Source organism: Ovis aries, chromosome 7 (genome assembly GCF_016772045.2).
Source record: "Ovis aries strain OAR_USU_Benz2616 breed Rambouillet chromosome 7, ARS-UI_Ramb_v3.0, whole genome shotgun sequence".
NCBI lineage: Eukaryota > Metazoa > Chordata > Mammalia > Artiodactyla > Bovidae > Ovis > Ovis aries.
This window is the reverse complement of record NC_056060.1, coordinates 65,478,056-65,499,080: the sequence shown is the minus strand read 5'-3', so window position 1 is coordinate 65,499,080 and position 21,025 is coordinate 65,478,056. Positions and strand designations below refer to the sequence as shown.

Here is a 21,025-nt window from a genome sequence, read left to right as displayed (position 1 = left end):
ACATTGCAGGTGGATTCTTTACCAGCTGAGCCACCAGGGAAGCCCATGAATGCTGGAGTGGGTAGCCTGTCCCTTCTCTAGGGGGACTTCCTGACCCAGGAATTGAACCAGTGTCTCCTGCATTGCAGGTGGATTCTTTACCAGCAGAGCTACCAGAGAAGCCCACAGAAGAAGCTAGTCTTTCCCAACAAGGCAGTGGCTTAAGCTACAACCAATTAAATAACTTTCTTGCTTTGTTTATGTGGCTTCTCTATAAAAGTCTTTACATTGACTCCTTTCTGGGGCATACCCAAACCCCTTCTAGTCTAGTGCTGCCCAACTGGAATTGATGTGCTCAGATAAACGTGAAATGTTAATGTGCCTCAGATCATCTTCTAACATGGGCTTCATAGGTGGTTCAGTGGTAAAGAATGCAGGAGATGTGGAGACACGGGTTCGGGCCCTGAGGGTGAAGATCCCCTGGAGGAGGGAAACGGCAACCCACTCCAGTATTCTTGCCTGACAGAGGAGCCTGGTGGGCCTCAGTCCATGGAGTCGCAAAATAGCTGGACACAACTTAGCAACTAAATAGCACCAAAAAGTCTTTTAACACCATAAATTCAATCTGCACGTTTTTGGTTGAGAGTTTCCTTTGTGGACCAAGCTTTTCCATGGATAGTAAATAATACAGAACTTCAGCAAATAGCTAAAAATTGGCTGAGAAAGCTTTGGGATTTTTGATATAACATATGTAGTAGAGGGAAAATGTTAGAGTTAATACAGAACTCTTTTTAGGGGGAAATTATCTACAATAAGAAGAATAGTTTTGGGGAGTAGAAAGAACACAACCATTAGGACTGAGCTAGGCTGAGGTCTGGAGTGGGTAGATTAACTAATTCACAGAGTAAATAGACAGGAGAGAGATGGCTGAGGTGGTGGGCAAACAGAGCTAACCTTGAGAAGAGTGGGAGTTACCGGAGAATGACAGTGTTTGGAGGGCGATAGGAGCTCGAGTTGGAGTGAAGAGGAACATGGCCAAAGGTTGTCTGCTATTATCCATTGTGTTTAGGTTTAACTTCATACAGTCCAAACCCCTAAACAGCAATGGTTGTAAACACACAAAAGATGAGTTTCCTCTCTTGTAAAAGTCCTGAGGTAGATGGCCCAGAACTCCTGTGGTTGCTCTACAAGTATCAGGGATCAGATTCCTCTCACTTTCTGATCCGTCATCATTAGTGTGACCATTCTGAAAGCTGCCTCTTAGTTCAAGATGTCTGTAGGAGTGCCAGTCATCACCTCTGAATTCCAGAAAAGGGAAGAGGAAACGGCAGAAGGGCTTGCCCCAGCTGTCTGTCCCTTTTAATTAGTCTTACCATCCATTCAACAACTTCTGTTTGCATTCTTTAGCTGGAACTACTAAACCATAATTCTTGGTTGGAGAAAGATACAGATAAAAATTTCATAAAAAATAAGAAATCATGAATAATGAGAATCCATTTCCTGGTCTTTATACTGAACTTCTATTCCCATTTAAGCTCCATTGAAAAGAAAGGATTGGGACTTCCCTGGTGGTATAGTGGTTAAGGCACTGAGCTTCCACTTTGGGGGAGGGGGGAATGGGTTTGACCTCTGGTCAGGGAACAAGGGGCTTCCCAGATGGTACTAGTGGTAAAGAATCTGCCTGGCAATGCAGGAGACGTGGGTTCGATTCTTGGGTCAGGAAGATCCCCTGGAGTAGGAAATGGCAACCCGCTCTTGTTCTTGCCTGGCCCTCTGTTGGGCTATAATCCATGGGTTCTCAAAAGAGTCCAACATGACTGAGCAACTGAGTAAGTAATCAAGTGGGGAACCAAGATCCTGTATATTACATGGCATGGCCCAAAAAAAAAAAATATTCTTGAGTTGGATCCTTAAAAAGAAAAAATTTTTTAAAAAGGATTAAGTTGTAAGAAGAAACTACTCAACAACTTCCCTGCTTGATGAATACTTAATCATTTTTAAGATGCAGATCAAATGTCCTCTTCTCTATGAAGCCCTTTCCTAACTCACCCAGTACCTTAAATTACTTCTTCCTCTGTATTCAAAAATATTTCTCACTTACTTCTTTAGCTCAGTTTATTACACTATTTTGTAATGAGAGTTATATATCTGTCTCCTTTAGTAGGTAAGAAGGTCCTAATCCTATTGCTGTTTGTACTTCTCCAACACCTAACATTATACTTGGCACAGACTAGACAACAAATGTCACTTCAGAATGAAAGTAAGAAAGAAAGCAGAAAGGTAGTTGTAGATAAAAACTCAGAAGCTCTGAGAAAAGTAACAGGATAACATATTTTAAGTGTAACCAGTGTAACCAACATCCCAATTTGATCAGAAATGAGGGGTTTTCTGCAATTCTAGGCCTTCAGGGTTAAAACTGGAAAGGTCCCAAGGAAACAAGGATGGTTGTTGCCTTATACTAGAATCTGGTTGTCAGCTCTAGAGATTCAAACCCTGAACCACCCAAGAAAAAACCCAGAAAGTCAAGGAGAGCAGCAAGACCATTTCTCTAATCATAGTAAATGGAGCCCTTGACAGCTACAGAAGGGAATAGAAAGCTTTGTGAGGCTAGAAGTCATCAGGAAGGGGTCTGATTACAGGAAAGATTCAGAGTTGTTTTTATTCAAATGTGGGATTTCCCCTCTTCAACCCAGAGTTATACAGTAGCGATGGATGTCAAAGATTGGGGAGTCAGGAAAATCACGCAGGATACTAACATAATATGACTGACATTTACATTTCTTTAGGTCTGGCTCTGATTGTATTAATTAGAATTTGTATTAATTAGGATTAATTAATAGGCTTTGCTGCCCATAAGAGAGGTCCAAAGTACCAGTGACTGGGCCGTCATCATTGTCTATCACAGTTTGTCTAGGACTACCCATGACAAAGTCCAACCTAATTATTTAATCAATCTGTACACTGTTTACTTTTCTGGAGCAAGGTGTAATAAATTGGCAGATAAGTAACAGTAAAACCAACAAAAGCAGGATTCTCATTTACCTACATTCTGAAATGAGATAAAGATAGAATGATAAGATTTTCCCATTTAGTTATTCAAGAAATTTCTAAATAGTTTTCATATCTTGGATGCCATGCCAAGTATTTGGAATTCTTCTCATTTATATGCCATAAGTAGAATGCACTCTATAATTTAAAATGCAAAGAAAATATAAAGGATCATTCTTCTTACCCAATAAGTGCTCTGGGGGTGGCAGAGCTGGTCTAGAATGACTCAGCAATACTATCCACCAACCAGGTTCCATCTCTCTTCCTATTCAGAGTTTGACCAAATGCCGTGACTTGCTGAAACAGGGACTTCTAGCTTTCCAGCCTCCAGCAGGTGGATCTTTAAAGCCCTCTGTGCAGTTTCCCATTTTGCTTGCAGTATTCCACTACAGGTTAGGAATTGTGTTTGGCTTCTAAGGACAGGGACTCAAGACAACAGTTGCTCAATAAACTGCTTCACTTTTCTCAAGGAATGACAGGCTGGGGTGAGGTGATCCAGGGCTGGAACAGAGGTTTTGCTCTGTAACCGGGGACTTAGGATCTTCCTCTCTTTCTGCCCAGCTGTCCTGAGCATGTGCTTGTGGTCTTCTGGGCACTTGATGCCTCATCTATTTGTAGCATGGCCTCTGCATTCCTAGCAAGAGGAAGAAGGTGAAGGGAAGGAGGCATGTGTTGGCTGAGCACCTGTCTGCACCCTTTCAAAGGCCTTTCCCAGAAGTGCCATCTAGCGACTGATAAGCTCATTAAACACAATTATGTTAAATGAGCACTGCAGCTTCAGGAAACTGGAAACGATGTGCTTTTAGCTAAGTCCAGGCACACTGCCTCTCCGAATTAAATTGGAGTTAACGTCAGTGAAAATAAGAAGGGGAGAAAGAATATTGAGTTGGGTCCATTGACAAAGGAATGGATAAAGAAGATGTAATATATATGGAATATTCAGTTCAGTTCAGTTCAGTTCAGTCGCTCAGTCGGGTCTGACTCTTTGCGACCCCATGAATCGCAGCACACCAGGCCTCCCTGTCCATCACCAACTCCCAGAGTTCACTCAGACTCATGTCCATCGAGTCCGTGATGCCATCCAGTCATCTTATCCTCTGTCGTCCCCTTCTCAGACTGCCCCCAATCCCTCCCAGCATCAGAATCTTTTCCAATGAGTCAACTCTTCACATGAGGTGGCCAAAGTACTGGAGTTTCAGCTTTAAGCATCATTCCCTCCAAAGAAATCCCAGGGCTGATCTCCTTCAGAATGGACTGGTTGGATCTCCTTGCAGTCCAAGGGACTCTCAAGAGTCTTCTCCAACACCACAGTTCAAAAGCATCAATTCTTCAGCCCTCAGTCTTCTTCACAGTCCAACTCTCACATCCATACTCACATCCATACATGACCACAGGGAAAACCATAGCCTTGACTAGACGGACCTTAGTTGGCAAAGTAATGTCTCTGCTTTTGAATATGCTATCTAGATTGGTCATAACTTTTCTTCCAAGGAGTAAGCATCTTAATTTCATGGCTGCAATCACCATCTGCAGTGACTTTGGAGCCCAAAAAAATAAAGTCTGACACTGTTTCCACTGTTTCCCCATCTATTTCCCATGAAGTGATAGGACCAGATGCCATGATCTTCGTTTTCTGAATGTTGAGCTTTAAGTCAACTTTTTCACTCTCCTCTTTCACTTTCATCAAGAGGCTTTTTAGTTCCTCTTCACTTTCTGCCATAAGGGTGGTGTCATCTGCAAATCTGAGATTATTGATATTTCTCCTGTCAATCTTGATTCCAGCTTGTGTTTCTTCCAGTCCAGCGTTTCTCATGATGTACTCTGCATAGAAGTTAAATAAGCAGGGTGACAATATACAACCTTGACGTACTCCTTTTCTTATTTGGAACCAGTCTGTTGTTCCATGTCCAGTTCTAACTGTTGCTTCCTGACCTGCATACAGATTTCTCAAGAGGCAGGTCATGTGGTCTGGTATTCCCATCTCTTTCAGAATTTTCCACAGTTTATTGTAATCCACACAGTCAAAGGCTTTGGCATATATGGAATATCACTCAGACATTAAAAACAATGAAGCAATGCCATCTGGAGCAACATGGATGGACCTGCATGCTCATTCACTTCAGTCATGTTTGATTCTCCGCGACCCCATGGACTGTAGCCCACCAGACTCCTCTGTCCATGTGATTCTTCAGGCAAGAATACTGGAGTGGGTTGCGAAGGCTGTCATACTGAGTAAAGCAAGTCAGACAGAGAAGGAGACATCCCTTCTATGCGGAATCTAGAAAGAAATGATACAAATGAACTTATCTACAAAATAGAAATAGACTCAGAGATTAGAGAATGAAATTACTGTTGTGCTGGGAGGGGGAAAGGATGTGGAGAAGGGATAGTTTGGAATTGACACATACACACTGCTATATTTAAAACGGATAAGCAACAAGGTCCTACTGAATAGCACAGGGAACTGCTCAGTGTTACGTGGCAGCCTGGATGGGTGGGGAGCTTGGGGGGAAATGGATACATGCATATGTCTACCTGAAACTGTCACAACATTGTAAATCGGCTATACTCCAATATAAAACAAAAACTTTTTTAAAAAAAAGAATATTTGGTAGGCATTTAGCAGTGGCTGGCAGAAACCAATGGTCCACCCAGTCCCAGGCTTCATCTCACTATATGGCACCTCTCTGATGCGTGACTGGCTTCTAAGATGTGGACCAACCATGGTTTTAAAAACATCAGATCTTACAGTTTCACATATATCTTCCCAGACACCTCTTGTGGTAATAAAGATATTTTCAATTTATATAGAATTCTTTCTCTGGTTATTTAACAAGTTAGTGGGATTTTAAAATGTATTAAAAATTGCTTCAGACCCATCACTGTCATGAATGATGACAGTGGAAATATTTGGAAATATATTAGGAAATATTTGCCAGAAGCCAAACATTTGAACACCTCTAAGCATGGCATCAGAAAAACAACAATTACATTCAGGAAAGAACTGCATGATGTGTGACATTAACATGCCATTCCTCAGGCAGCTGAGAGGGAGATACATTCAATAACAACAGAGCTTCCAAGAATTGCTAAGATCATACAGAATTCACAACACCTTTTATTTATTTTTCATTGACAGTTAAATTACCACTTGAAAGCATCTGCCGACTAGAAAACAAATCCTCTACTTCGGATAAACTAGGCGTCCTCCAGAAATAGCTCCCACACTAATTGAAGGAGGGGAACAGAGGAAAGGCATGAACAGTGGAAATGCAAGACTGGATGTACCACCTCGCCATCAGACACAGCTGGGTTAGAGACGACGCTCTTTGCAGATAAATGGCGGTCAGAGTCCAGATCATTTTTGTCTCAGCTGACAGAGCACCACTCCAGTGTTCTCATCATACACGAATTTGAAGCCTTCCTTATCGAACTGTGCCATTTCACAAGGCCTGGTTGGGAACTCAACAAATAGGCATTTAATAGGAAATTATATTCAACAAAATGCATTGTCTAAAGTATAATTCTGTGCCTCCATGATCAGGGGTTGCACAAAGTGTGCTAAAAAAGATACCAATGCAGTTCTGCCTCACTTAGCACAATCTATTGCTGAAAAGCTTGAAGCAAATCATATTCTTATGGATTTACATTATAATTTCAGAAATATTTTATTTCAACTTCTGATTTTCAGTTAATAAGAGAAAACAGTAAATTTTTTCTGGTCTGTACTTAGGCTCCTCTAAGTAAATTAGAACTTACACTCATTTCCAATTCCAATTCTATAATTAGAGTAGTATTTTTGTATTTTAAACACTTTTGCCATTAACAATGGCTAACATTTGTCATTCAGTTTTATGTCTCTAGTACTATTGCAAAATTCTCTACATAGATTATCTCAAACTCTCACAAGTCTAAGAAGACTGTCCTATTATCATCATATTCATTTTTCGGATGAGGAAACCGAGGCTTTAAGAAGTTAGGAAATATGCCCATGGTCGCCAGGCTGATAGCCAATGGAGCTGACAGCATGAACCCAGAGAGGGTGACAGGTTGTTTCGTAACCACTACACGAGCTGGCCCTTATTTTTTCTAATTTGTGAGCTTACCCAGTTTATACAGACATTCACTGAATATTTGTAGAATGTATGTGTGACACCTAACCCTGATGACATCACAGGGCCAATCCCTCTCCATGACAGTAAAACCCCTCTCTGAAATTCATTAACTGCCAGAGCAGATGACAAGTTTAATTTTTGTTAACCTTTAAAACCATAAATATTTTGTAGGTGATAGACCAAAAAGGACAAACACTTGACTCTGGAAATGACTGAAATTCTGAAAGACTCAGTTCAAAGTAAAAGCATTTGGACAATTAATCCACCCGCCAATGCAGGAGATGTGGGTTCATTCCCTGGGTCAGGAAGATCCCCTGGAGAAGGAAACGGCAACCCACTCCAATATTTGTGCCTGGAAAGCTCCATGGACAAGGAACCTGACGGTCAACACTCCACAGGGTCACAGAGTCGAATATGACTGAGCGACTGAACACGTGGCATGAAATTTTAAATTTCTCCTTCTTGGCTTGGATTCTCCATCTCAGTGTTCACCTCTGGTTTGGGAATCCAGTATTGAACAGGGGAAATTATCTCCAGGAAGTCTTCTATCAGTGCCTACCGATATGGACAAGGTCAGATGGAATACAGATGTCAAGAGGCTTGTGTTTTACGGCGGGTGTGCAGGTGGTCCCAAACCAGGGCAGTGACTGGAGGAAGAGATCCCAGGACTAAAGCTGCACTCCCAGCCCCCATCATCAAACAGGCTGGAGAATGCTTCACATTCAGCTCTCTCTATGAATTCTCCCAAAGGCAACTCAGGGTGTGACAGCTTTTGTTGCTTGACTTTCTTTTAAAGCTCATTAGGAAACTTGGATTCTGTCCTCCCTGACCTTATTTCCTATGCCGCGGTTAACATGTAGCACACCCAGAGAAGAAACCTGGCTAAAATAGTCTTCAGTATTTTAAATCAGTGACATTTACTTGATTGCTGACTGTGGGCATCAGGACCCAATCTCCAGTTGGGGCTTATGCTGTAGTTGAGCCTTTTTTTCTCTTTTCTGGCCTCACTGCATAGTTTGGGGGAATCTTAGTTCCCCCACCAGAAATTGAACTCAGGCTGAGCACGGAGTCCCAACCACTGAACTGCCAGGGAATTCCCATGTACTTGGGACTTTAAAGTGATTTATGACTGAATCAACCCAGTAGAATGAGGACCATATGCAGTTTATTGAATCAGTAATTATGAATACCATTCAGTGGCATCCCAATGTGAATTTCTGATTCTTCACTACAAGTTGGTTGAAACCCTTTGCCAAATGGTATCCTACCAGAAACACTATTTTTAACAGAAACATTTAAATTCATTTTATTTAAATTAAATAGGAAAAAAGGGGATCTGAAGCAAATCTGAAGGAATCTATTTTGAAAAATCTGTATTAGTAAAGATTCTCCAGAGAAACAAAACCAATAGGATGTAAATATATACACAAGAAGAGATTTATTATAGGATTTGGCTCACATGGTTGCGGTGGCTGAGAAGTCCCATGATCTGGCATCTACAAGCTGGAAGACCAGGAAAGTCAGTGTGCTGTGATTCAGTCTGAGTCCAAAGTCTTGGGAATAGGGGTGGAGTGAGGAGCTGGCTGATGGTGTAAGCCATGATCTGAGTTGGAAAGCCCACTGAGAACCATGGTGCTTGAGTGATGACTGACGTCCAGGGCAGGAGAAGATATATCTCTCAGCTCAAGCAGAGCGAGTGAATTTGCCTTCCCCCTGTCTCTCTGTTCTCTGCAGGCTCTCAAGGAATTGGATGATTCCCACTCATATTGGGAGGGCAATCTTCTTTACTCAGTTCACCAATTCAAAGGCTAATCTCTTCTAGAAACACTCTCCCAGACATGCCCAGAAATGTTTCACCAGATATTTGGGCATCCCTTAACCCAGTCAAGTTGACACAATTTTTTTTTCACTCCCAGTAATATTTCTTTAACAATCCCTGTGAAGTTAAAAAAAAAATTCTAGACACCATGATGATTTTTTTTTTACTACTATGTTTCAGTTTAAATAATATTATTGACTTCATTTTAAGAAGGATGAAGACTGTGCCTATCTCCCTTTGGTTGGTTGTATTATTTTTCTTATGTTGTCCAGGTTGATACAGTTCATGTTTTTCTGTTCGTAATGATATCAAAAGTTATTTCCTACTGGTTTTATACCTTAGCATTGTTTTTATATTTAAATAGTTTAAATTGGCTTTATATTTAAATGCTTCCCAGGTGGCGCAGTGGTAAAGAATCTGCCTGCCAATGTGGGAGATGTAGGAGACGCAGGTTCAATCCCTGGGTTGGGAAGATCCCTGGAGGAGGAAATGGCAGCCCGCTCCAGTATTCTTGCCTGGTCCTCTGTTGGGTTACAATCCATGGGGTCACAAAGAGTCATTTCTCCATTCTTGAGTTCTTTATTTTGATTATCTCTTAATTAGCAAGATCTCATATCAAGTCGTTTTCTCAATAAGGAACTTACAGGAGTTGTGTTTTCTGAGTTCTTGTATGTTTGAGGTGGTGTACCATTATACTTGAATGCTTTCTTGAGTGGGGATAACTTACTTTCCTTGAAGCCATAAAGCTATCTCCTCAAAATTTTTGTTTATTTTTTTGCAATGGATGTTGCTATGGAAAATTTGGAGGATAGGCTATATTCTTATTCTCAACCTTCTTTAGGCAATTTATTGTTTTGGTTTGGTTTGTATTTTGCCTGGATGCTTAAAATACCCTATCCTTGAAGCCATCTTTATCCTTGATTTCTATCCAACTTGGTGTTAAGCCTCTGTTTCAATTTTTTTCTAGAACAATATGTTCTAGAAAACTGTATATATTTTTTGCCAACTATATTTTTATTTTTAAGAGAACTATTCTTATTGAGATATAAGTCAAACACTATCAAGTTCATCATTTTCAAGTGTGAAGTTCAGTAATTTTTAATATATTTACAAAGTTACACAACCATCACCACTATTTAATTCCAAAAAATGTTCATCGTCCCTCAAAGAAACCACATACCTGTTAGTGGTCACTCCCTATTCCCTATCCCCCCCAGGCCATGGCAACAACTAATTTACTCTCTTTATGTATTTGCTTATTCTGAACATTTCATAAAATAGTATCCCAGAGTATGTGACCATTTTCACCTGGCTTTTTTCACTTGGGATAGAAGGTGATGGCATCCCACTCCAGTACTCTTGCCTGGAAAATCCCATGGACGGAGGAGCCTGGTAGGCTGCAGTCCATGGGGTCGCGCAGAGTCGGACACGACTGAGTGATTTCACTTTCACTTTTCACTTTCATGCATTGGAGAAGGAAATGGCAACCCACTCCAGTGTTCTTGCCTGGAGAATCCCAGGGACAGGGGAGCCTGGTGGGCTGCTGTCTATGGAGTCGCACAGAGTCGGACACGACTGAAGTGACTTAGCAGTAGCAGCAATGTCTTCAAGCTTCATCCATGTTATAGGCTATGTTAGTACTGTACTTCATTTTTACAGTTGAATAATATTCCGGTGCATGTATATATCACATCACACTTTGTTCATTCATTCATCAGTTGATAAACATTTGGGTTGTTTCCACTTTTTGGTATTATGAATGCTGGTGCTATAAGCATTCCGTACAGGTTTTTGCACTTGATCTTAGCCAAAAGGCCGAGAAGTGATGTGTACAGGGTTTTTTATGGACATATGTTTTTATTACTCTTGGGTTTATACCTGTAGTAGATGAGCTGGGCTATATGGGAACTCTATCCGTAACCATTTAAGGAACTGCCAGACTGTTTCTAAAGTAGCTGAACTGTTTTATATTCCTACCAGAAGTCTATAAAGAGTCCAATTTCTTCAATTCTCAGAAACAGTTGCTATTACCTATCTTTTTGAATATAGCCATCCTAGTGGGTGTAAGGTAGTAGTCAACCATACCTAAATTTTAATTTCCTTGATGGCTAATGATATTGAGCATCTTTTCTTGCACTTATTGGCCACACGTGTATTTTCTTTGGAGAAATGTCTATCCAAATCTTTTGCTCATTTTAAAATTAGGTTATTGGTCCTTCAATTATTAAGTCAGTAAGACATCTTATATATACTAGATACTATTCTAGATATATCCTTTAGTCAGATATATGATTTGCAAATATTTTCTCCCAATCTGTGGGTTGTTTTTTCGCCTTTCTTGATAGTGTCTTTTGAAATACAACAATCTTAATTTCGATAAAGTTTTTAATTTTGGTAAAGTCTAATTTATCTTTGCTTTTGTTGCTTTCACTTTTGGTGTCATTTCTAATAAATCTAATTGCATAACCCAAGGTTATGGAGATGGATGCGTATGTTTTCTTCTAAAACGTTTGTAATTTTTGCTCTTAGGTTTAGTCTTTGGTCTATTTTGAGCTGATTTTCATAGGCAGTGTGAGATAGAGATGCAAAGAGATATCCAATTGTCCCAGTACCATTTGTTGAAAAGACTCTTCTTTACCCCACTGAGTTGTCTTAGCACCCTTGTTGAAAATCATTTGAATATAAATATAAGCATTTATTTCCACACGAGAAATATGCTTACTTTATATATTTGACTACATCCTCTCACTGGTTGGGTTCTCTACCTCAGAAACCCTAATTATTCTTATGCTAGATCATCTTTGTTCTCTAACAGCTTTCATCTTTATCTTTTATTCTGCATTCATTCCCATGCCGTTCTTCACGTCAATAATTATGTTTTCAGCAGGGTCTATTTTGTACATGGTTCTTTCTAATCGGGCTTCCCCAATAGCTTAGTTGGTAGAGAATCCACTTGCAATTCAGGAGACCCTGGTTCAGTTCCTGGGGAGGGAAGATCCGCTGGAGAAGGGATAGGTTACCCACTCTGATATTCTTGGGCTTCCCTTGCGACTCACCTGGTAAAGAATCTGCCCACAATGCAGGAGACCTGAGTTCAATCCCTGGCTTGGGAAGATCCCCTGGAGAAGGGAAAAGCTACCCACTCCAGTATTTTGGTCTGGAGAATTCCATGGACTGTATAGTCCATGAGTCACAAAGAGTCAGACACGTCTGAGTGACTTTCACTTTCTTTCTAAATAATCCTATATAATGATGGTCTTCTATTTCCTTAGATCTGCAACTCCTTTTTCAATTCTATCATTTTCTTATCTTGGTTTTGGTCTTACTGAACTTTTGTAGTTGTTCTGTAGCAGAGAACATTTGTGAGCCTTCACCTTCTGCCCCACACGGGCTATCTGCCTAACAGTGTCTGTGTTTTATTGCTACTTTGCCCCTGTGGTGCCTGAGCCTGCAATGTCAGCCTTAACGTGGACCTGGGCATGCAAGTAGAGGGGTGTGTGGAAGGTGAGGATGAGGGCTTTGGGCAAGCAGAATAAGCTGCCATCAACTCCATGTTGGACCAGATCAACACCTGTCTGGACCACCTAGAAGAGAACGGCCACCTCCAAGTTTGCCCCCAGGAGCTGCTTGATTCCAACTGAGGAAGCCCCCAGTGATGCCAGCCCCTAAGCTCTGGGATCCCCCAGCCAGGCCCCAACCCTGCCTCTCTGAGCCAGGCTCAGGCCTGAGCAGTCACCACCTGGCTTAGATACCTCCTCAAGGCTGGCCTACAGATCTCTGAAGATGGAGGGTCTGTCTGCCTGCCTAGGCCACCCTTCTGGTACTTCCCTTGGCATGCCTGGGCCTGCCCCCATCTTCCAGCATCCCCTCCTGGGGCCAGGTGTGGGCCAGTGACCCACCCATCTTGCCTCCTACTCAACTCCTGGATGCTCCCAGTCTGCCCAGCACTGAGTGTCCATATTACACCAAACACACAAAATCATTGTGAGGAATTTTCTTCTATTTTCTAAACTCTATAAACGAGTTTGTCTTTTCTGTTGAATTTTTTTCTATGTAGCTTTCACATGTTACATTATTACCTTTCTTTGTTTAGTTTTGTTCTCTAGGGATTGTATGTTTGCTGCTTCTCTGCCTCCTATCCACGCCTCATATTATCAAGGATGACTTTTTTGTGTTTTCTGTTACAGCAAAACCTGTTTGTTTTCCTGACTCAGCTACAGTTTGGGGCTGGAGGAGGTTATGTCCTATCTCTTTTTCTGTGAGGGACTGTGACAGTTAGGACAGAATTCAGCTGTGGTGGTTGGACTCCCCATTAACATTCTCTATTTAGCATCTGCCCTTTCTTCCAAGATGGTATTAAAGATCCTCTACCAAGGTCCTGGGCTTTTCAGGTGGCGCTACTGGTAAAGAATCCATCTGCCGATGTAGGAGACAAAACAGACATGAGTTTGATCCCTGGGTTGGGAAGATCCTCTGGAGAAAGAAATGGGAACCCACTGCAGCATTCTTGCCTGGAGAATCCTATGGACAGAGGAGCCTGGTGGGCCACAGTCCATGGGGTTGTAAAAGAGTTGGACACAACTGAGCAACTAAACATCAACAACAGCCAAGCACAGGTGATTAGCTGGGGTATGTCTGTTCTTCCATTGTGAGATACTTGTGGGCTGGGGGATAGTTTTCTCAACTCAGTGAGGTTGCCCTCAAGCCTTCCCTTCCATCTCAGAAAGTCAGCTCCGGGTTCACATTCTCCTGTTTTCTCTCTTGTTCCATTCCTCCTCATTCAGAACAGAAGAAATGTAAGGGCCTCCATTCACTTCACTTCTCCCTACATTTTGGGGATTTAATGAGACATCTCAGGATTGCACTGACTCCATAGGGTAACTTCTAGAAATTAGGAGCGGAACAAGGAGACTTTTCTTGTGTCCATCTTATTATTATTTTTTATCTTGCTATTATCTATGTCTATCCTGATCCAGAATCTCCTCCAAAGTTTGGATTGCAAATAAAAAATTTCCATCAAGTACACTTAGAGAAATTCACTTTTTTCCAATTACCATTGTTAAATGCCTAATGTTAGTTTACCTGTTACCCTTGGCAAGTGACTACATATGTCTGTAGCCCTGCAGTATTTTCAGTCTTTGGTGCTGTGTATCTCACTCGTCTGGTTCTCTGTTTTGCTACTGCCCTAGAAATGGAGAACTTAAAAAAAGAAAAAATTCCTTGGCTTTTTGATAGAAAGCAACTCCCAGACATCACTTTGTTGACAAAGGTCTGTCTAGTCAAAGCTATGGTTTTTCTAGTAGTCACGTACAGATGTGAGAGTCGGACCATAAAGAAGGCTGAACACCAAAGAACTGATGCTTTTGAACTGTGGTGCTGGAGAAGACTCTTGAGAGTTCCTTGGACTGCAAGAAGATCAAACCAGTCAATTCTAAAGAAAATCAATCCTGAATATTCATTGGAAGGACTGATGTTGAAACTGAAACTCCAACAGTTTGGCCACCTTATACAAAGAGCTGACTCATTGGAAAAGACTCTGATGCTGGGAAAGACTGAGCGCAGGAGAAGGGAGCAACAGAGGATGAGGTGGTTGGATAGCATCATTGACTCAATGGACATGAGTTTGAGCAAACTCTGGGAGACAGTGAAGAACAGGGAAACCTGGTGTGCTACAGTTCATGGGGTCTCAAAGAGTAGCAAAGAGTCAGACATGACTGAGCGAGTAACAACAACAACAACAACAACAACAACTCCCACGGTGAGTCCAAGGTGAAAATGAGTTCCTTGTTGGGTTTAAACCAAATGCTGTTGTAATTCCTGGCTGTGAATGCCTATAGTTTCACTGCTGAACCATTTTATACTACTAATTCTGTGGAATATAGCCCTCCTCTTTTAATTTATTCCCTCTTCTCCCATTTCTACTGATAACCAACTCTCTGCCAACTACCTACATTTCACTGTTAAACTGTTTGTATAGTGTTCGTGATTTTAAAGCTTCCTTGTATTACCTTTGGGCATTTGGCTGAAATGCATGGCCTCCATTTTACAAGTAAATATATAACAAATCCAATATATATGTATATATTATCCAATAATATATAACTACCAGTTACTTGTACTGGTAATCGGTAACAAAAGTGCTAATGCCTAGTGGCAGTGTTTATAAGAAAATGTTCATTTTCAGGATAAAAATTTCATTAGAAATTGCTTTGGGAAATATATTAATCTTTGCAAGGGCTACTGAAAAAAAAATCTTATGGATAGCATCTCCTTTGAATCCCTCCATTTTAAAAATACTTCACTTGGTATCTTTGTTTTCATTTGTTAAATCCAAGGTCATCTTTTAATGTCTCCAGCTTGAAATAGTTTGAGACCTAGTGGATAATTCTGACTAGGAAATATCACTGGACAGTGGGCAGAGCAGTTAGAGGGAAAAAATATTATAGGATCTTGCAGGGGTGTGGGGGGCACTTACAATAAATACTAGGAGAGTGACAAAGAGGCTTTCCAAGGCAGGTTCATATTTGTTGATCAGTATAATTTGATATTTAGTGTATATAGAGGTCCAATAACTATTTTTAAAAACCCCACTTACACCAACATTTCAGACTAAAAGTTCCTAGAAGGCTAGGTATTTCCCATATTTCTTTCCTTAACATTTAGAATAGGGCCATGCCTGAAGCAGACATCCAATAAATAGAAATTAGTAATAATGACTGAGCCAATTTATTAGTATAGATCAGTTCCAGGGACTTCCCTTCTAGTGTGTCTGATCCTGAGCCTTTAAATATCTGTCTATATGTGAGAAATTCAGCATAAGAATCTCTCTGGAGCAAATCATAAAATATTAATTTGATACATGTTTTAAAACTCACCTTTGGCATTGTGAAATAATCGCCCTAATGAGAAAAAAAAGGTCCATTTAAAAAATCTTACACAGTCAAAGCAGATGTCACTGGTTAAGAGTCCAGCTGATCAATAACGTTTCACAATCTCTAGCAACATCAGGGGAAAGGTACTTAGCATGTCACTGTTAAAATCATCAGCATCAAATTCCTACAATTGGGTTTCCACAAACCGCAAATGGTTTTTTGATGAAAGCACTAGTTTTTCTTCCTTGCTAATCAATTTCTGCAGGATCAAAGTTCTGGCCACCACATATTGTCATCCTCCTAGATATAGGGACTCACTTAAGGGCCACTTGGTGTAACATTCCTCCTGACAGCGCCAGGAAGCAGGTGCGTTGGACACATTTTTAACTAACGCACTCAAGCGTTTCAATTTATGTTATTCTCTTGACCTGAAAGTATGAGTTGGTTTCCATACTCACATTTTCCCGGACAAGGCCACCTGTTTGCTTATCTTTGACAGGACGAAGGGACCAGAACACTTCTGATGCAGCCTCCTCTTTGCTCTAAGAGGGAATGGTTGACTGGGCACTCAGACCTTGCCTCCCCACGCTCCGGCCACCAGCCCCCTTTAGGGTTTGGTTTATTTGGTCACAGCCAAAGGGTCCAATCCAATCCAATCCGCCCGGCTGGCGCGGGAGGGGCTCGGACAAGGTCCTCCCGGCATCTGCCGGCCCCTAGGGCGCCCCGCGGAGGGAGGGACGGGGCGGGGGGGGGCGGAGTGAGCGCCGTGACGCCAGGAGGCTCGGCCAATAGAAACGCCCCGCGGCGCCGACCGAGCCGCCAGCCCATAAAAAGGAGGCGACACAGCACTCTTTTGGCTCGCCTGTTCCGGACTCGGAACGTGTTGCTGGCTCCAGGCCGGCCTACCTACCTCAGGTGACTCGGGTCACAGCCCATTCCCCGCCCGGGAAGTTCACCTGAAGTCCCTCACGCACCCGAGGGTCCTTCCGGAGCGGCAGCGGCGGGTCCATGGAGAAGGGTCCGGGGCGAGTGACGCTGAAGTCGCGGGGCGCCAGGTGCAGCAATGGGTTCCTCGAGGGGGAGCCGCCGCGACCCGGGCCAAGCCCGCCCGCGGAGAAGCCGCCGCGACCGGAGAGCAAGAGCGCCCAGCCGGCGGACGGCTGGAAGGGCGAGCGGCCCCGCAGCGAGGAGGACAACGAGCTGAACCTCCCCAACCTGGCGGCCGCCTACTCGTCCATCCTGCGCTCGCTGGGAGAGGACCCCGAGCGGCAGGGGCTGATCAAGACGCCCTGGAGGGCGGCCACGGCCATGCAGTTCTTCACCAAGGGCTACCAGGAAACCATCTCAGGTCAGTGTGCTCGCTGGCGGGCGGGCATGCAGGGCACGGGGGAAGTGGCTGCGGGAAGCTCGCGCCGGCTCGGGGAAGTTTCCGGAGTTGCTCACTCTTGGCGGAGGAAGCCGAATGCTGGCACTTGCCGAACCCCGCCCTCGGCCCTGGCCCAGCCGTCGGGCCAAGGACGGGGGCCTGGGTGGGACTCATTTCGGGCGCCTGGAGAGTCAGCGGCCTCTCCCTCCGGGGCCTGTCTGCAGCCGTCCTCGCGGGGTCCTCCGCACTGGCTGCACACAGCCCTCTCCTCCAGCCTGGGCTGGCGGGACCGCGGTCGCCGAGCTTCCTCATGCCCCCGGGCGGGAGCCTGAACGTCCAGGGCTGGATACCTGAGGAACGTGCATCTGGGCTCCTGGAAGTGATGGCTTCTTAAGTCATCCTTTCCCTTGAGGTCTCATTTTTTGGTAGGTCTGGGATGAAGTCTTGGCTTCGTGTGTTTGGAGCGCCGGGGGAGCCTCATTTTCACTGACTTGCCAGGGCACCCCGGTCTTGCGAAAGTCATAGTTATGTTTTGTTCACATCGAGGTCACTACAGTTCAGGACTTCCCCAGAATTGGATCTAGTTCTGGGTACAGGCTTTCCCGGAGTTTGAGGTGTGAAGTTTCTTGGGTTAGTTTGCTGCTTAAAGCCTTCTCCCCTTTCCTACCCCACTTCCCAAATCCCAAAGCAGGAAGGCGTCTCCCTGGGAGTCGCGGAAGTTTTCTGGGCAGTGAAACTCGGAGTCCCTGTATCACCCACCCCTCATCCCCATCCCAAAGGAACAGGGTTGACCCAGTGCTCTCTGCGCCAGAGGAGGGTCAGGCTTTTGCCTAGGAGGCTGAGAGCAAGGGCGCAGGGTCGGGGTGGAAATTAACAGAGGACTTCGCTGCCTGTTTTCTGGGTGAGGGGTGTTGGTCAAATTAAAAAAAAGGAGAGTTAAAAAAAAAGCGCTGACTTACACAGGTGGGACTAAGGACGTTGTTTTCCAGTTCACATCTTCTGTATCTCTTGGTGACATTTATTTCTTTGACCCAAGAAACCTACCATCACCATTTCTCAAAGAGTAAGAGATGCTTTGCAAAGTTACCTCCGGGGTCAGGTTGTTTCCCCCGTCAAGTTTCTGGAGACTCTTTTAATTGATTCTGGGAAAAACAGTTATTTTTGCACTGGTACCACCCCCCCTCCCTCCCCACCCCACTCCGAAGGAAGGGTGGGAAATCAGTGTGAGAGGGGTGAGGTCCAAAAAGGAAATGACAGTACATCCTAAAGCCAAGACATGGATATCTAGTTCTGTGTCCACGTTTACTTTTTTTAACCCCATGTTGGTAAACGTTTGGAGCCTTGAATACAGAATTTCAAAATGCAAAGACTGAAGAATTAACATTCTTCCTTTTGTAAATAATCTGTGATTTGGTGATATTCCACAATACAGAAACATTTCCTCAGGGCCTTGCTCGGTCTGCCTCTTGTGTACACTGAAAGTGTCCTTTGCACTTGGTCAAGCTTTGAAAATCTTGCCCTAATAGAATTCACGGAGAGAGCGATTTCTGACCCTGAGGCAGGTCACAGAATTACCTTAAGTGTCTCAAAACGGTTTACTTAAGAAATGATTCGTAGGTTTGTTTCATGAGCCATAGAACTAATGACTGTGAAGAACACTTCATTCTATCTAAGAAAATGATTCTAGTCAAGTGTTAATTTATTATTTAAAAAGTCTGTGGACCTAGGAAGAGAAATCAGATTAGGGAGAATCTAATCATCACCCTGCCCAAGAGGGCCTGGGGAGAACAGTGAAATGGGGAGAGACTGCTTAATGGGCTTAACCGGTTCTAGGTTGCCTTTTGGGGTGATGAAAGTGTTCTGGGATCAGAGTTTTGATGGTTGCACACATTGTGAATGTGCTAAGTGCCTCTGAATTGCACATGTTAAAATAGTTAAGATGATGAGTGTTATGTATATTTTTACCACAATAAAAACTCACAGACCGTTTAAGAATTATTAATAGCCATTAATTGAATGCTTTTCATGCTCCAAGTGCTTTATATGTGTGGTCTTGGTTAACCTTCATTTTTGAGGTAAGCACTGTTCTTTTACCCCATGATAAGGAAGCAGAGGCAGAGAGGTTGACAACTTCAAGTGGTTGAGCTGGTGTTTGAATCCTGGCAGACTAAAGACAGATCTTATCTGCTTCCTTATGTTGCTACTTAGTAAGATATATCAGTGTTATCGTCTCTACTAAGAATTTCAGACTGAGTTCTGACCTAATACTTGGGTCAGACCTAATACAGCTGACCTAATGCAGCATTAAAATAAGGTGGAGTACAATGGAGAAAAATCAGTCTATCATATATAGTAAGGGTAAGTGTTTTGAGAAACTTCCAAGTAGGTTTTATTGGTATAATTTTTTTCTGGGGGCGGTATGTACTAGCTGCATATGAAGAATGTGTTTCTTATATTGTGGTCAAAAATTTGAAAGCCTCTATATAGAGGATCATACTTAAGCACTTAATATTGATTTCTTAGAGGTACATAAAGAGAAGACAGAGGAGAGGATGACAAGGATGATGCTGAACTTAGAGGAATGAACCTGAAAGGGTGGAGGTCCAGGCCTTGGGCCCGCCTAGGTGGGAGAAGGAAGGATACTTTAAATCTATAGAAAATACAGAAGTAAGTAATAGAGAAAACACTCTTACCCAATTCCTAATTTTCATTTCTTTAGAGATCATAATTCAGTGCCCACTATAGATTATTTTGGATAGAAACAGACTTCTTTGAAACTATCACTTTTCTGTGCTTATAAATAAGATACTTAACATCTTTTATATCTCTGTGTATTAATTCCTATTACTAGTGTTGAATTAAATATCATAAAATATAAAATGAAATAAATTTGTAAGTGGATTGATGCTAGTTTCTGGTGTTTGGGGAGTCTTTCAGTTCTCCTTGCCCTGCAGTGTAGCTTCATTACCCTTGCCTGGTACACTTTTCTTTACTTTCCCGTGTGTACCTTATAATGGGTACACCTGTGGTCAGCTATAACGGGGCTGTGTCAAGGTTGTGCAAGTCTCCTGGTTATTGTTCACCAACTGGGCTGTAGCTCGTAGTGGAGGGAAGGCTGGAAGACAAACTCATCTCTTCCAGGAACTGGCTGTCCTTTGAATAGCATCACGGGACAGCTCACCTTTAGCTATTGCTGTTCCATGTGAGTTTAACCCCATCCAAGTTCTCTTACATATTCAAGATTTTAGTTTGCTGAGGTCTTCTTTCTAAATATTTCCTGTATTTCCACTATTTCTGAAATTCAGAACCTTAATTAAATTGGAGGTTCTACTATTCCCTGAGGTCTTTGGTCTTCATGTCCTTGTGTCTGACCCTTCCCTTTCCCTGTCCTCTCCTGGGTGTAAATGGTAACGACCTCTTAGACAGTGAAAGTGTTGATCACTCGGTCATGTCTGACTCTGTGATCCCCATGGACTGTAGTCCGCCAGGCTTCTCTGTCCATGGAATTCTCCAGGCAACAATACTGGAGTGGGTTGTCATTCCCTTCTCCAGGGGATCTTCCTGACCCAGGGTTTGAACCTGGGTCTCCTCCATTGCGGACAGATTCTTTACCATCTGAGCCATCAGGAACACTCAAAAGTGAAAGTGAAAGTCGCTCAGTGGTGTCCAGCTCTTTGCAATCCCATGGACTATACAGTCCATAGAATTCTCCAGGCCAGAATACTGGAGTGGGTAGCCTTTCCCTTCTCTAGGGGATCTTTCTAACCCAAGGATCAAACCCAGGTCTCCCACATTGCCTGTGGATGCTTTACCAGCTAAGCCACAG

The 21,025-nt window shown here is 42.9% G+C and overlaps 1 protein-coding gene and 1 long non-coding RNA gene across 3 annotated transcripts in view; one reads left to right on the top strand and one right to left on the bottom strand.

Moving 5' to 3' along the window:
- The window catches only part of LOC132660057 (uncharacterized), a 50,163-nt gene extending 33,776 nt beyond the window's left edge, over positions 1-16,387 (bottom strand). The window contains exons 1-2 of the long non-coding RNA XR_009601243.1: positions 6,319-16,387; positions 3,212-5,305 (exon numbers count right to left, since the gene is read on the bottom strand). This is a non-coding gene — a long non-coding RNA (uncharacterized LOC132660057). The remainder of the gene's footprint in view (positions 1-3,211; positions 5,306-6,318) is intronic.
- Positions 16,388-16,688: 301 nt separating this feature from the next.
- Positions 16,689-21,025, top strand: part of GCH1 (GTP cyclohydrolase 1) — a 57,666-nt gene continuing 53,329 nt past the window's right edge. The window contains exon 1 of one of the 2 annotated variants that reach the window (XM_015096738.4): positions 16,689-17,181. In XM_015096738.4, coding sequence (XP_014952224.2) covers positions 16,842-17,181 — 340 coding nt within the window. In that variant the 5' untranslated portion in view covers positions 16,689-16,841. Of the gene's footprint in view, positions 17,625-21,025 lie in introns of both variants that reach the window. The other variant, XR_009601238.1, reaches the window with a different exon arrangement.